The sequence below is a fragment of the Electrophorus electricus genome, chromosome 10 (genome assembly GCF_041902795.1).
Source record: "Electrophorus electricus isolate QZ-2024a chromosome 10, ASM4190279v1, whole genome shotgun sequence".
In the NCBI taxonomy this organism is placed as follows: Eukaryota; Metazoa; Chordata; class Actinopteri; order Gymnotiformes; family Gymnotidae; genus Electrophorus; species Electrophorus electricus.
Window position 1 is genome coordinate 25344884 of NC_137506.1, and position 15893 is coordinate 25360776.

The 15893-nt window shown below is 36.3% G+C and overlaps 1 protein-coding gene across 1 annotated transcript; it reads left to right on the forward strand.

Annotated features, from left to right (window-relative positions):
- The first annotated feature begins 878 nt into the window (after positions 1-878).
- Positions 879-14873, forward strand: foxg1a (forkhead box G1a). Its single transcript, XM_027000377.3, has 2 exons — positions 879-2329; positions 14453-14873. The coding sequence occupies exon 1, from the start codon at positions 1087-1089 to the stop codon at positions 2305-2307; it is 1221 nt and encodes a 406-aa protein (XP_026856178.1). The 5' UTR covers positions 879-1086; the 3' UTR covers positions 2308-2329; positions 14453-14873.
- The last annotated feature ends 1020 nt before the right edge of the window (positions 14874-15893 follow it).

Below are 15893 nucleotides of genomic sequence, written 5' to 3' on the forward strand. Positions count from 1 at the left end.
GTTACAAATTAATTTTGGCCTTCCTTAAACGACGTTAGTTAGCAATTGCAAGCTTTCTATCTTCCCATTTATATGTAACTTCTTCATGCAGTTAGAACTGTCATGTCGTGCAGACATCAATAAATTTTAAGTTGTAAGATATCGTATTTGTTCACCTATAATTATTAGATTTTTTACATTTTTTTAGGATTAATTGTTATCGATAGCATTTTATCGTTGTTGAATGAATAACTGTGATTAACATTGCGTTTATGTAGCATACTATATAAAATACAATGAATTAGTGTGTAGTGTAACAGGGACGCCTATCAAACAAGCAAAACATTCCTAAGATACGCTAAATATAAGGACTTTCTTCTCTCATAAACCACAAATTATAACGAACCTGCGTCAAACGTGTGGATTCATAAATAAATCTTATTTGTTATGATAGGCTATCATCTCTCTGCAAAGAAGTACGGTAAATGCAAAATGCACGCGAAATCCGTGCACTGGAGATTATGAATTTAGGTAGGCAATATGTTCATGTTGTATTAAAAAATAATATCCGATACAGGAAGTAGTACCTCTATTCGGTGGCTACCTTTGAATCCCTTTTGTTTCCCCCCGCGGTATGAAAACAAATGTGAGAGCGTACGGGTATGTTGAAACAGCACTCTAAAATTATCAAAAACTGTGGAATGGATTGAGGTTATGTGGTCTATTTTCTTGGTAGGAGTTTGCTGCAGAAATGAGAGCCATTGTTGACTGTGTGAGCGCACTCTTCATTGCATTGGTGGACCCTGTGTATCCTTACGCACTTGAACAACCGCTAAAAACTGCTCAATGATTGGCTGCAAGGAGGGAGGACGCTTTAATACTTATGGTGATGTGGTTGGCTGTAGTCTGTAAAGGTTCAACCAATTTTTTTACAGCTTAGTGTCTGTGGCTCCGTAATTAATTGTAGCTAGCTGTCTCTTATCGATGCGTTTTCAAGGACCATGAAATAGTTGTTGTGTTGTGTTTTTTTTTATCGAAGGAGTTGGCGGCGTTAGACATTGAGATCCAACTGTGCTGCTGGTTGTTGCTATTCTACCTTTACGTGTGATGTTGGATATGGGAGAACGGAAAGAAGTAAAAATGATTCCGAAATCATCGTTCAGTATAAACAGTTTGGTGCCTGAAGCCGTCCAAAGTGACAACCACCACAGAACCATCCCCGAAGAAGAGGAAAAGATCCCTTTACCTATAGCGCAGGATGCAAAGTCGGAGAACACTTGTGCTAAAAGTGACAATTCTGAATCGAATTGCACGGATGACAAGGAAAAGCAAGAAGACAAAAAGGACTCCAAAGAGGGTGAAGCTGGAAAAGACGGGGAAAAGAAAAACGGCAAGTACGAGAAACCACCTTTCAGTTATAATGCATTGATTATGATGGCCATCAGGCAGAGTCCGGAGAAACGATTAACTCTGAACGGCATTTACGAGTTCATTATGAAAAATTTTCCTTACTATCGGGAGAATAAACAGGGCTGGCAGAATTCCATCAGACACAACTTAAGTCTTAACAAATGTTTTGTCAAAGTTCCCCGGCATTACGATGACCCAGGCAAGGGAAACTACTGGATGCTTGACCCCTCTAGTGACGATGTGTTCATCGGTGGGACAACGGGCAAACTTCGGAGGAGATCAACGACTTCTAGGGCAAAGTTAGCTTTTAAACGGGGCGCACGGCTAACATCAACTGGGCTTACGTTCATGGATAGAGCTGGGTCTTTATACTGGCCAATGTCACCGTTTCTTTCACTTCATCATCCAAGGGCAAGTAGTGCACTGAGTTACAATGGCACATCGTCAGCTTACCCTAGTCACCCAATGTCGTATAGCACAATGTTGACTCAAAACAGTTTGGGCAACAACCACTCTTTCCCAGCCTCCAATGGCCTAAGTGTTGACAGACTTGTGAATGGAGAAATTCCTTACGCTACTCACCACTTAACAGCGGCAGCTTTGGCCGCGTCCGTGCCATGTGGGCTCTCTGTACCTTGCTCCGGGACTTATTCTTTGAACCCCTGCTCAGTTAACCTGCTCGCAGGACAAACCAGTTATTTTTTCCCCCACGTTCCTCACCCGTCAATGACATCCCAGAGCAGCACTTCGATGAGCTCCCGGGCTGCTTCGTCCTCGTCGCCGCAAGCGGCCTCCTCGCTCCCGTGTGAATCTTTAAGGCCTTCCCTTCCAAGTTTCTCTTCGGGACTGTCTGGCGGACTTTCTGACTACTTTACACATCAAAATCAAGGGTCAACATCAAATCCACTTATACACTAACTAACATCCACAGGATCAGACTGTAAGTGAACATTTTACACCCATTTACACTGTAATATATATATATATATATATATATATATATATATATATATATATATATATATATATATATATATATATATATATATATATATATATATATATATATATATATAGGCTAACGGAAAAATACTGGGAGATAAAGGAAAATGCAAGCAGCCGAACTCCAGGTATTTTGTATTATTCTTCTCCTTTATTTCTGTATACAAACGTCAAGTGTCGCGGAAGTGTTTATTATTCCACTGTCAGCAACGTGCAATGTGACAAGATAAAAAAGAGGGTAAAGCGTAGCGTTTTGGGGAAAGGCAGTAAAATTGCATTAGAATGTGTATTTAAATAGTGGTTTCAGATTTGTCTAATTTGAAATGTTAAAAAAAAAAAAATCTAATACCATCGTATAAAACACCAGTCTTCATGTTTGCAGTATTACACGTATCATGAACGCACCGGTGGAGTACGACTTTACAAATTAACACAAATTTTTATTTTCATTTTTTAAATAAATGTGCTCTATAAGTGCAGAATACCCGTTCAAATCCATGGCTCCTTGTTATTTTGTCCTTTTCATAGGCTATTGTTAATGGAATAAATGCATTCATAATGCATTCTTTTATACATATCTTTTATACAAAGTACAGTTTCTTTATAGACCAAAGAATGGGTATCGAAATACATTTTTTTCAGTATTCACCATCTGACAGACAATTTTGAAGGGAACAGAATGAATGAATGCTTTTAGCTTGTGTTTTGCATATTTTAGGCTACTGTATGTGGTCACCACCAGGTCACATTATTTTTGTAATTAGTGAAATGTCAATTCCTGTTGTAATTATAGGTTAACTCTGCGAAGTGTAACCATGTTGAGTAAATGCCTCATACAATATTAAGTGAATGTTTATGTCGTCTTTAAATTCCATGGTTGTGATTTTGTGGTCTTATGCCCGTGTTTGTCGCTTAAACTGTTAACCGAACAAAATAAAAAGAATAGGTTACGTTCATTTATCATGAACATTTTGTCGTTTTTGCAGATTCAAAATTTAGGTAAATAAAATAGCTTTGAGTCATACATTGTTTGTTTACTTCGTTCTGACATTTAAGCGACAGTTTGCGGGTGGCGAGAGATTCGGTCTTGATTTGGATAAACTTACCAAATTGTTTTTTTCTGGCTATTTTACCGTTTCATGTAAATTTACAAAATAACAAGGGAGCGCAAAATATCTCAAATTTACCCTTTAAACCGCACGTGCCGCGTATCATAAATGCTACTCAAGACAGCGTACTGTTGACGTGACCGCAGAGATTTGTTATGGGTCTATTCGCCAACTTCTGCCAAATTTTCCCGAATCTCTTGCGATTGCTTCTTTGGCATAAATAGGCTGGTCTTTTTTCGGCTTAATACATTTCGTAGTATTTAAATAGGACTTGTTCGCTATTTACTGACTAGTGCATAGACCTAGTCTTAACTTTCATCTTTATTTTGTATTTCCGTAGACAACAGAGTCGTTAGTTGCAATGAAATAGAACTTAGTTTTCACTACATTTAGTTCAGTAATTTGTTCATTTCTTAAAGAGGCATCGTGTTAAATGTGCCCAGCTGTAATGCAATAACCTCACTGCTTTTCACAAAGGACTGGTGGAACTCAATATCTCCTTGCAAGATGTTATCACTCAAATGTTAAACGGGGTGACCACTCAGAAGACAAAGACTAAGAGACTAGGGGTTAAATTTAGAGGGACAATATTCTCTGAATGTTAGAAATACACTATAACCGCTAAAGTAATTAAACTTGGGCACCATGTGAACCTGGTTGCTCAAACAGAGACTGTCCTAATCTTAATTTAGGCAGGTCGAATAGGCCCACTCTCTGCTAATCACATGCTATTTTTTCCAGTCAGGATTACGTCAGTTAATACGAATTTAAAATATAGAAAAGGGTGGCTACTTATTTGTAAATTTATCGTATTTGTTTGGATTCTTGTTTGAGTACGTATTAACTAATATTAATGTTTTAATGTCTGAGTGTGCGAATTCAATTTCATGGTTGGTACATGCATATTTGTATAACCTATATATTGCGTGCTACTGTGTGCATTAGCTGGGGGGAAAAAATTACGTTGCACTGATGGCAAGATGCTGCTGTGACAACAAAGCAATGAGCTTGAAGCAGTGATTGTTGTGCGTTGTACTGGAAGTTTTAATTAGTCCCCATCTTCTCCCTTTTTTGCCTCAGTGTACCTGAACTATAAACTAGGCCTCAAATCGCACCGAATACAAAGCATCAATTGAGATTGGAGTGAATCACCGTTCGTTGCACCGTTGCGGGCCCACAGAGCACAATATGCTGCATGCGGAAAGCTTGTATCTTCTTAAAGACATTTATGTGAAAACGGTATAGAGTTTTCACTGCTTTTATTTTATAAACATATTTATATATTTCTGTTATATATTGATATTATATATGCCTATTATATACATATACAGCCCAATCTTATGATAGGAAAAAGATATGGTTTCCTATTCTTACCTGGAGCACGTGGGCAAAAACGTTATGAGACTGGCCAGCTTACTGTCACTATAGTCTCGAGGTAAGGTTTAGCGTTTAGTATAAGTTTAGTGTCGGCTAAAATAGTACAATAAGCAAAAGGTGTGGTGTTACGAATGAATCTCCACTGCAAATGGTCTTCGCGGATTATTCGCGGATGCATTCATTCCTTATACTGATTTAAATCATATTTAAATACAACAAAACGTATTTTGGCATTACATAGCCCATTTATTTGTTTTCACTATAGTCGAGATTTTTGACGTGATTGACGATTTACTTACCGCCACTTTATAATGATATAGTTAGATTGTAAATAGCCTACCATCTGCTTTATTATGATCGTAATTATTTTGTTACAGTATGTCCTCAGACTAATACTGAACGACGATACTTTTTGGATAAGGCGAATACGCCTAATGACATTTAATTCATGAAAAATAGAAATAGATATATTATACTCCATAGACCATAGTGCAGAGATCTTATCGTATAAAATATAAATATCGCACCGTATTTTTGTTAACATTCTCATTCTTCCATCACAACCTTTATGTAAACATAGATTACATGGAAATCATATCGTGTGCATTTATTGTTTACATTATATGGACGTTACATTGAATAACATAATTTATTATTGATATTGGTTGAGTTGACACAATGATAACACTTTGAATGGTTGCGCAAGACGTTTGGGGAGTTTTATTCATGCAACCGAGCTTCTGCATCTCTTAACCATCTTACACGATGCATTTACTAAATTATAGGAATTTATCTAATTATTATACATTGGTCTAATTATAGAAATATTTCAGCTATATGTTTGTAGATTATTTGGAGAGGTTAGACAATCCGACTAACCTAATTTTACTAAATATATCCTAAACTTTGTAGCATTCCTCTTCAGCTAGTGATGTTTTTTTTCTTTCCTATGCAAAGGGGAAAAATTCAATGTAAAGTGATCGGTTCCACAGTGGTATATATTTCAGAGTTGTTTATCTAAGTTGAGAACTTTTGTAAACTATCCAAATTCTTCTAAATGGTAAATGGAAGTTTCCTCCCTTAATGTAATATGAGCCAAGCAGAGTGAGGGCGCTAGAGTGACGCAAAATACTGGAGACACCTACCTTATAACACGGCAGGTTACAATGCACATCCTAAAAGTTTTACATACCCCTCTGACATGTAAAACAACATGTTGGGAAAAGGAAATAAACAAACAGAAAATAATGCATATCCGTTGTGTGTAATAGCGTGCTCTTTAGCCATATTGATCTTTTTAACAAGAGTGTTTGAGGGTTGCAAAATCAGTAAGCAATATTTTAAAAATATTTTTGTTCTTAAAAAAAAAATTATACACACACACACACACACACACACATATATATATATATATATATATATATATATATATATATATATATATATATATATATATATATATATATATATATATATATATATATATATATATAATTATTATTATTGTTATTATTATTGTTGTTGTTACTGTTGTTGTTGTTATCGTTGTTGTAGCCGAACATTTATTATTATCTTACATATTGTACAATAATAAGCAGCTTAACCTACAGAGCATTACTGATGCTACTATTATCAGGAAGCAAATAATGCTGCTGGTTATTGTAAAAAATGCATTTTTTCATTGTTCACAAGAACAACAGACAAGAACAATTGACAGCCCAATAAATGCTTTTTACCATTTACCATTCATCTAATGCTTTTAGTATGATGGAGGGCAAAGTTTACTTTATTATACATTAGTAAATGTCAGAATTTCTTATTTTAAATCAGATGTGATATTTATGCCTAATATTAGGCTTGTGTAATTAGCCAACATGAATATACCATTTATATTTTAATTTGCACAACATAGCAAATTCAAAATCTGGAGCTGTTATGGCTGTTAACATTAGCTAAATGTTCCTTTGTTACTGAAGCAACAGGCTGATTTGTAACTTGAGGGTTTTCGATACCAGGCTTGAACTTTAGCAAATGAGTTTCTCCAGAACGTTTTAGAAAACATTCGACAGAACGTAAATAATCGTTTTAATGAGTCTCTGCAAATCGTGCGACTTGGTACCGACCTGTCGGGTTAAACAAACAATTTGTGCCGTGACGACATCTGATTGTTTAAGTGCAAAATGGTGTCATTCCAATCCATTGCCTCTTTCAGTATGTCCAAAGATCATACACAGTAAAGTTAATTTTGTCAATAACAAAAATAATACTATTCTATACTGAAATATACTATATTACAAACCATTAATATTAAAGCGTTTAAACATTTCAAATGTAAATTTTAGGGTTTAATTATTATATTATATTAATATATTTGTTTAAGGACAGCAAAAACTAACCAATGCCTAATTTCTTTTATAATTTTTTTTTTTTTACTAATTATTTAATTTATTTAATTATTAAAAAATGGGAGAGTCTCCTCAAAAACGTTTGCCATACGTTTGCCCGATGTTACGCTTGTCGTACTGTTTCGTCAGAAACGTGGTGTATTTAACATACTTTTGTTTAATGTAATTTCGACATAGCCTATAGCTTTAACTAACTTAGTAAATCGTGTACCATATCGAGCAACGGTTCCCAAGGTCTTAAAGATTAGATTAGAAAGCTGATACAATATTCACTTTATTGTGATCTTTTGGCTACTTTGCTTTTGGGAAACAGTAATGTGGAGAGAATCAAATGATCAATCGTATAAAGGTAGCCTAGATGCTAAATAACTGATATCGATATAGTATGGTAATATGCAAATATTGTGCAAATATTCATTAGATATGAAAGACTTTCTGTTCGACTTAAAGTTCTTGACGTGGAAGCTCTCGAGAGTGGCCGCTTGTCCCTTGACCCATGCGCACGCCTCCTCCTTGTTCGCGCTTGCTCGTTCTCTCTCGCGCGCATGCACGTTCACTCACTCTGTGCTCGCGTTTAGTCACGATTTCGCTCACGCGCAAACTGAACTTGATCATTCTAACAGTGCATTAGCTACTCGAATACTCAACAGCCGTTTGGTGTATCAGATTATAAAAATATACAGTGTAATCACTAGCAGAGATGCCAGTCAAAAACGAAACGCGAAATACGCAACTTCAAAATCTGTTAACACGCCTAATCCAGTATAACGATAGGCCAGCGTGTTAACTAGAGAGTGACTCTTGGTGCGTATGTTTGTTTATCCATGACATGAATAAATTTGGTGGGCTTGTTGTAAATGTGTTTATTAAAACGCCAGGGTCTGCGTAGCATTACGCCATACAAAAACGCTGGCATGTTAGTTGCTGGCAGTAATTTAGCCTGCTCATTTTTATGTTGTTAAATTATTTGTTTGTTTTAACTGCTCAGCAAGATAAACTCAGTGGATCTGAAAGTTGATATGACTTCTTTTGCCCTACCGCCCCCAAGACAAATCGTAAATCAATTTAAGAGTCATAATGATATCACTGTGAGCAATGTTTCGTGTTTGCTTAATCAGTTATTGCCAGTAAAGTGTGTTGTTACATTTATAATAATAATAATAATAATAATAATAATTATTATTATTATTATTGTTGTTGTTATTGTTGCTTTTGATATGAAATGATCGCCACTATGTTTTTGCCGCTGACATCACTGTCTTAGCTGTGAGGCAAGCCGCCTGGAGACAACGCGTGGAATCACGGCTGTGCTGGTATCACATTGCACACTCGCAGTGCAGCTTGACTATCCGAAACGGAACCAACAGGCCGACAAAAAGGCCTGCCCGATTGTGATGAATTCTCTCTAGTGACTCTGAAACGACAGTAAGCTATTATAACAAGCACTTATACAAATGTGGTAATATTCATCAGGATTTAATTTTTCTTTTTAAGCAAGCCAGTTTCCTCAGCCATCTAGGCTGCGGCTCCGCCTGTATCTTCCTTTAACTTAAAGCATATTCTATAACCAGGCATGAGGCCTCAGGTGTTAGGTTCTCTAATGCCAGTTTTAATATACTACTACAATTGGGGTAATTGAGCAATAACCTGGCTTTGCCCAGTTCCAAATCGACCAAGCTCTTTTAAAAGTGCTCACACTCTTAGTACTCGAATGCATGTTTTTTTTAAAAATTAATCCATCTACTGTTTACTTGCAATATGTTACTCTTCATGTTTTTGCTGTAAACACCTGGGCATCCTTAGGGTTTTCATATATATAAATACAATATAAATTGCCTGCATTTTAAATAAGAACCTCTGCTACTGATGCAAAAGCAACAGCAAAGATAACATAGCTAAAGATATTGTACAACAACAACAACAACAACAACAACAATAATAATACATTGTTATTGTTGTTGTCTTGGTGCTTTTGTTAAGCCTACTTAAAATTGTACTGAAACACAGATACTTCCAAGCTGCCTGGCTAGCAATAACATTGTCAGCATATTGGTCTAAATTGTGACAGCTAAGAATAGACGTGCTATAGATAAAAATGCTACAAACGACAAAGACCAAGGCCTTTATGCAAGAGATTTCTCTACAAGAGGATTTCTTGTAGATCGGATATTTGGTGTCTTTGTCCAAGTACAGAGTTTTTGAGCCTCTCGATTTCCACCCAAGGGAGCTGTAGAGTTACGCTGTCAATTGTTAAAGTAACTAATGAACTGGCAGGTCATTAGGCTATGGTGAAATTATGATTTTGAATTTGGATATAAAGAATTGACCATTGAATCCAGTTTTGTCTAAAATCGAATGGTTGATATGTTGGTCAATCATTCATTCATTTATTTTATTTTTTAAAATGTACTTATTTGTATTCAAATAGGCCATAACTAAGACTTAGTCAATTAGCATGCTCATAACTATGAATCCACTCTTTACATATGTGCACACATCATTTTCATAAATTGCATTTTTTTTTTTTTTTGGTCATCCTACACAACAAAATACAAAAAACTGAAAGGACAAGCCTACAGTGCCTAATTGATTTATCAATCTGCATACACATCACTTTATTTACTGTGTTCGCCCAACCCAAGACAAAATACCTCTTAAATGGTGAACTACTTTAACCCACTTTTTTCTCTCCCAGAAGAAGAATGGAGATATTTTTCCTATTCCGTACGTTTGGGGTGAGGCAGGTTGTCTGTCAGTGAGGTATAGGCGACAGTCTGTCTACAAGCCGTAAGCTGATCTGCAAAGTGCTAGAGGAAAACGGGCAAGATTCCTGGCTTGCAAGCCGAGATATTGATCTACCTCAGCCACCTAAACAAAGCCTCACCTGTTCCCCTTGTCCATACTTTACTTTATGCAGTCTAATGCTTGTTTTGTTTGACATTTCTTTTATTTCCATGGATGTGAGCTTTGATACACATTTGGGAGTACTACATAAACACTGTGTTGTATCTTGAACATCCAGATCTCTCGAGCTGGCGTGTAGCATACGAGACCACCCTTCTTTCCCGCTGCAGAAAATTACCCTCCCGTTGTCTTTACAATTAAGCCGGAAAATAAAAGTTTTCCTTCAGCGGGGGCAGTGTCCAATAACATTCAACGTGAGATAAAACTAATTACTTCCATTATGGCCCACCAGTTAATGTTTCATAAAATGGATCCACTAAAAGCTCCTTTATTATTCATCAGGCCTCTCCTTGAGCTGCTTGTTAAACATATCAAGATTAGTTTCAGATCTTGTAGGACTATTCGTCTCCAGTGGTGCCACGGAGATTCATTCATACAACCTTCACCCACCACACCGCTTTATCAGTATGTTCCGTACACGGTGCAGCTGATAGACCGCCAACAGCCAGGGAGGGAAGTGTGGTGCCTTTTGCCAGAGAGTTGTGGTGTCAGTCCAATGAGGCTAATCAGATATTCCTTTGTAAATAATGCATTATCAGAAGCAAATGTTAGCCATTTGTTCATGGCATATTTGTTATATTCTTGGAAGCCAAATAGATTTTTCATTTCATCTAATGCTTATTACTCCTTTTATGTGGGTACATTTAAGTTAGGTCATTAACCCGTCTTTAATACAAAGAAAGCAGAAGAAATATTTTCATGAGACAAAATATTGCAAGTTTGGGATTACTGACTGTAGGTCTAGTGAAAATAATATACTAATGATTACTGTTAACAAACTAAGTCACTTATCATCTATGTATTATTATTTGCTATTAATGTTTAAATAGTCAATGGATTCTACTGTTGTCTATTTAAACATTACATTACAGATTCTACTCAAGAAAACAGAAGACTCTCCATACTTAAGATACAAATACTTTGCCACTGTGTTTTTAACCCCTATTTTGCTTCCACTGTAAAGAAAATTAAAGAATTTCTTCAACAGCCTCTTCAACAGCTGATGTGCAAATGTGCTACACTCCAGAACAAACACTCCTGAAGCTCAGCTTCACACCTATGAAGTATACTTCTGGAAATAGGCAGTATTCAGTAAAATGGTTGTTGTGGTGTAAGTCCAAATATAGCAGACGGAGGTTTCCACTAGTTCAAAGGAGAATCTCATCAGGGCACTTTTTAGGATGTCAAAAACAGGTGCCTCTACTGGGCTCTGACCATTCAACAAACAAGTCCAGCTCCATAATCTACATGAAATCTCCCAGGTGTCCCTCTACACTAGCCACTCTTTTAAAATGCTTTTTTTTTTAATGCTGATGTAGGGCCGGACACCTGGATTGGAAGCCAAACTGTACAGACACCACTGGAGTTTGAACAGACTTAGATTTGGGGAACAAGACATGGGAACTGTACAAAATTAGATGGGAATTCTGACAGAGTCCATATGTTCGGATTGGGTAGCTCCTGACCTCAAATGGGAGGCAGGCAGGCCTTATTCCCCCAATAAGGCACCAAGGACAATGAATAGGCAATGAGAGGGTCCCAATGTAAAGAACAAATGTTGTGTACCTGAGCGAAGCACTTAACCCTAAGTTGAGTGCTGCATCATGTTACCATGCTCCCCTTAACCCCAGCTCCATCCAGGGCCTCCTTGCAAAAGAGGAACTGTTCTCCAGGAGTTTTCCCAGGTTACAGAAAGGTATTAGGGGTAAATAGGAACGGGTGGACAGTGAGAAAGTGTAGATGTGCTGACTTGATGTGAATCAAAGGCGGCCAACATTAAATGACTTGAGCATGAGTAAGAGCAGGAGTGCAGACTGAAGAATATGTTTTTATGAAGGAATCGAAGAAACAGCCCAGCTAGCAGATTTACATTCCTATACTGTGTCAGCTATCCACATACTGTGGCCTGAAATAAATGCTGTATTCATAATTAAAGTTAATATTGTTTACATTTGGTCATATTCTACACCCCAATGTGATTTCAAGTGTGAACTAGCTGTCTGTTGCTTAGCGAGATTTCTGTAAAGGCAACAAAATGTGACATTTATTCAACAGAATCACACACAAATCAAGCAGATATCAATGTGGAAACAGGGCTGTATGCCCAGTGGGACGTGCGTCTGGATTAAAGGATGAGGAATGTGAGCCTTCAAGGAAACACTGGTGGGTGGGTGGGTGGGTGTTGGGGGGGTTTATATGCACGAATCAGATATTGTGGGCAAGAAAGGAAAGTGTGCAAAGGAAGTGAGAGTGTCCTCATCTACAGTGAGGAGTCTGGGGTCTTCAGCTTGGGTGGATGGGAGGATATGTGGGCAGCCCTTATCCTGACCTAAGCCCAGGCCCTCTAATGCTCTGTGCTCAATCCTGTGACATGCTGAATAGTTTTCACCATCCATCCATCAGAGTGATTGCACTTCAAGGAGAAAAAAAGTGAAAAAGGGAGGGAAAAAAAGGAGATAAACAAGGAAAGAAGAAGCAATATTAAGTCACTTATTTGCCCAATTTGATAGATAATTATACACTGTAGAGAGAGAAATTTAAAATAAATAAATAAATAAATTATATATATATATATATATATATATATATATATATATATATATATATATATATATATATATATATATATATAACAGTTCACATACTAGACAAAATAAGCAAGCAAACAACAATTTTTTTTTCTATTATATTAGAGAATATCTTTATTGTAATTTATTACTTACATAGGGGCCAGCATTCTTAATGTAATATGACATTTAATTGGGGCAAATATGTGAAATATGTAAGAACACATTACTTGGCTACTTTACTTGTCTTATAGTAAACATTTGTCAGGGTATAATTTCAGTTACTTCTTTTCTTTTTTTAGGATTATTTGTATGAAATAAATAAATAGGGGCCATTTTGGAAAATACAAGCATTACTTCACTTGCCTGACAGCATTCTAAGACATCAGTACTTGTAGGCTAATTGGACCATTTTTAGTGCTTAAACTAAAACCTGGTGCTGGCTTTGTATACCCAGATAACAATAACAACAACAACAACAACAACTACTACTACTACTACTACTACTACTATTATTATTATTATTATTATTATTATTATTATTATTATTATCATTATTGTTGTTGTTGTTGGTGGTGGGTTTGTTTGTTTTTTTTTGGCTAAAACCAAGGCATTGTGTCGGACAGAGTTATCTTACTAAAAAAATTCAAAGTTTTGATTCCCCCTGCAAAGTTGGAGTGTCACGAGAACGCTTTCTTCTAATAACGACATCGTGCATGGAATCCGAAGCCCTGTTTATCAAAAAGAAACGTCCATTTTCTTTTCACTACTGTTTTCAAAGTTTCTGAAGATAATATTACAAGAGGAAACTTTTGAAGGCTAACAGGAAGCATCACATTATAAAGAAATGCCTTGCTGTATTCTGATTGAATGTAAAAGTGGCATAAATCGGCCCACTACGCTGGTGGAAGAAGGAGATGTGCACTACGCTGGTGGAAGAGGAAGATGTGCACGTTACTTGTTAATAAAGACGATTACTACTGTAATAAACTGAAATTAAACTCGATATATGTGAAATTAAAATCAGTATGATATTTCGATTTGTATATAAGAAATGAAAGTCTCTGTGTATTTGAACTATATGGTGTAGCATGCCTTTACACATGAAAGATCTGTTTAAGTAAAGTAAACCTGACGCATGGTTACGTTTCCATCCAGTTTTTTCCAGTTCCAAATAAAAGAAAGCCATTTCATTTACCGTGTATTGAATGTGTAGACATTTGCTATTTTGCATTTTCTTCATACAAAGACTCATTAGGTCAAGGCACCTTCGCTAAATTTACGATTTTTAAAAATGAAACATTAATTACAAAAGTTGTATTAAGAGGTAGCCACTTTTCTATAATTCATAATTCTAGCATCTCCATATAGACTATGACGTGTTGACGCTCGGATCGATTTTTCTTGGTATTTTAAGAGGCATCAATAGCTTCGGTAAAATTACCTACTTACTATTTTTAAGCCATATTTAGTCACGCCAATGTTGTAAATCGTGTTTTGCTATTATCAACGATGTAGCATCTGTTTGTGTTGTTCTATCGTCACCATTCCTCTTTGGTGCCAAAAGGGGGGAGAGAGAGATGTGCATGAAGCAAAGAGAGAAATAACAGTCTTAAATTTGTCATTGTCTTCCTCCTAGATGTCTGGCAGTGCGTGCTGCAGTAGCCTGAATCCACCCCGTAATGCGCTACTCACTCACGCTGGGAATGTTTACAGTTGTAATCAAGGTCCATGTAACTTGTTTGTGAAATGTTTTGCCTTTATGTTTTAGAGGTGCTATACAATTTGCAAATAGTAGGGCATGAAGTCACAGTTTGATTAAATTGCTGTCAGTACGAGAAGGGAAAAAGAAAACAGAGGCATTGTATAAAACTGAGACTGTTATTTTGCATCGTTTTAGAACATGTCTAAATTTGTCCCTTATACAATTTTATAATTTATACTAAATATACTGATAGTGTATTTATGGACTAATTTCTCTTGAATACAGATTATCATAGATGATAATTCCTGCATCTTTACCTTGCTTTACAAATACTGTTTAGTAAATGCTTGTTTGTTGATGAGACAGTATTCACTGTTGCTCATATTTTTGCTGTAAAGATAAAGGATGTTTTTCTATTGTAATGTAGTAAATTATAAATATCATTATAGTCGTTGTGATTTAGTTTTGGGGAAGGGTGAAATATACAAGTCACTATTAAGGCTCTTGGGTTATTTACAATGTTTCCCAACAATTCTCCCAGTTTACTGACAAGTGAGACTGATGCCTAAATAGTATCTTCTGTATGTGTTTGTGTGTGTGTTGCTTGCAGTGTGTGAGCTCAAGGGACCACTGCATTGAGCCTGCTATGCACACACACACACACACACACACACACACACAGAGAGAGAGAGGGGGGGGGGGACTCGAAGGATCAATGTTACAGCAGCTACTGTAATGAGACATGATTTCATGTGTTTATTTACATTGAAGAAACAAATATGAAGTGTGTCTCTGCCCACTTCATGACTTGGCCATATGACATGAAAGGGTTTGCTCTTGCACACCCAAAGGCTTGACTCCCAATGGACATATCTCTAGAGATGTCCGCTTCAAGGTGTCTTTTAGTGTGTGTCTACATGGACAAAGTAAACACCACATGTCTCATTCTAACACACAAAGGGATTTGAAGGATACTGCCTCTCAGTGAGATAATGAGAGGTTTTTATTGCTTTCTTGGTAAACACCATATGTCATAGAAGGACCAAACAAAACTTTTTATATTAAAATTCATATTAATGATTAGATTTACTTAATAATAAACAGTAAATGTTATTTGTTTTGTCTTTAACAACATCCCTTGCTATTTAGAAGAAATTTTCATTCCATTATTAATTAATAGCATAAATATTGACAAGCTACCACATGTGATTGGTCTATAATACTAACGCCCACATTACTCTAGACAGATCTTAAATGAACAATTTTCCTGGTGTGCAATCATTATAGTTTTTACATGAATAAAACAAATAAACACTCAAAATTAATGATGAGGCAATTCTGCAAACAAGTCACAGTATTAAACCCTTCCACTGTA

Bases quoted from the DNA above. Each gene is read 5' to 3' on its own strand.
- foxg1a (XM_027000377.3), top strand. From the start codon at position 1,087: ATGTTGGATATGGGAGAACGGAAAGAAGTAAAAATGATTCCGAAATCA.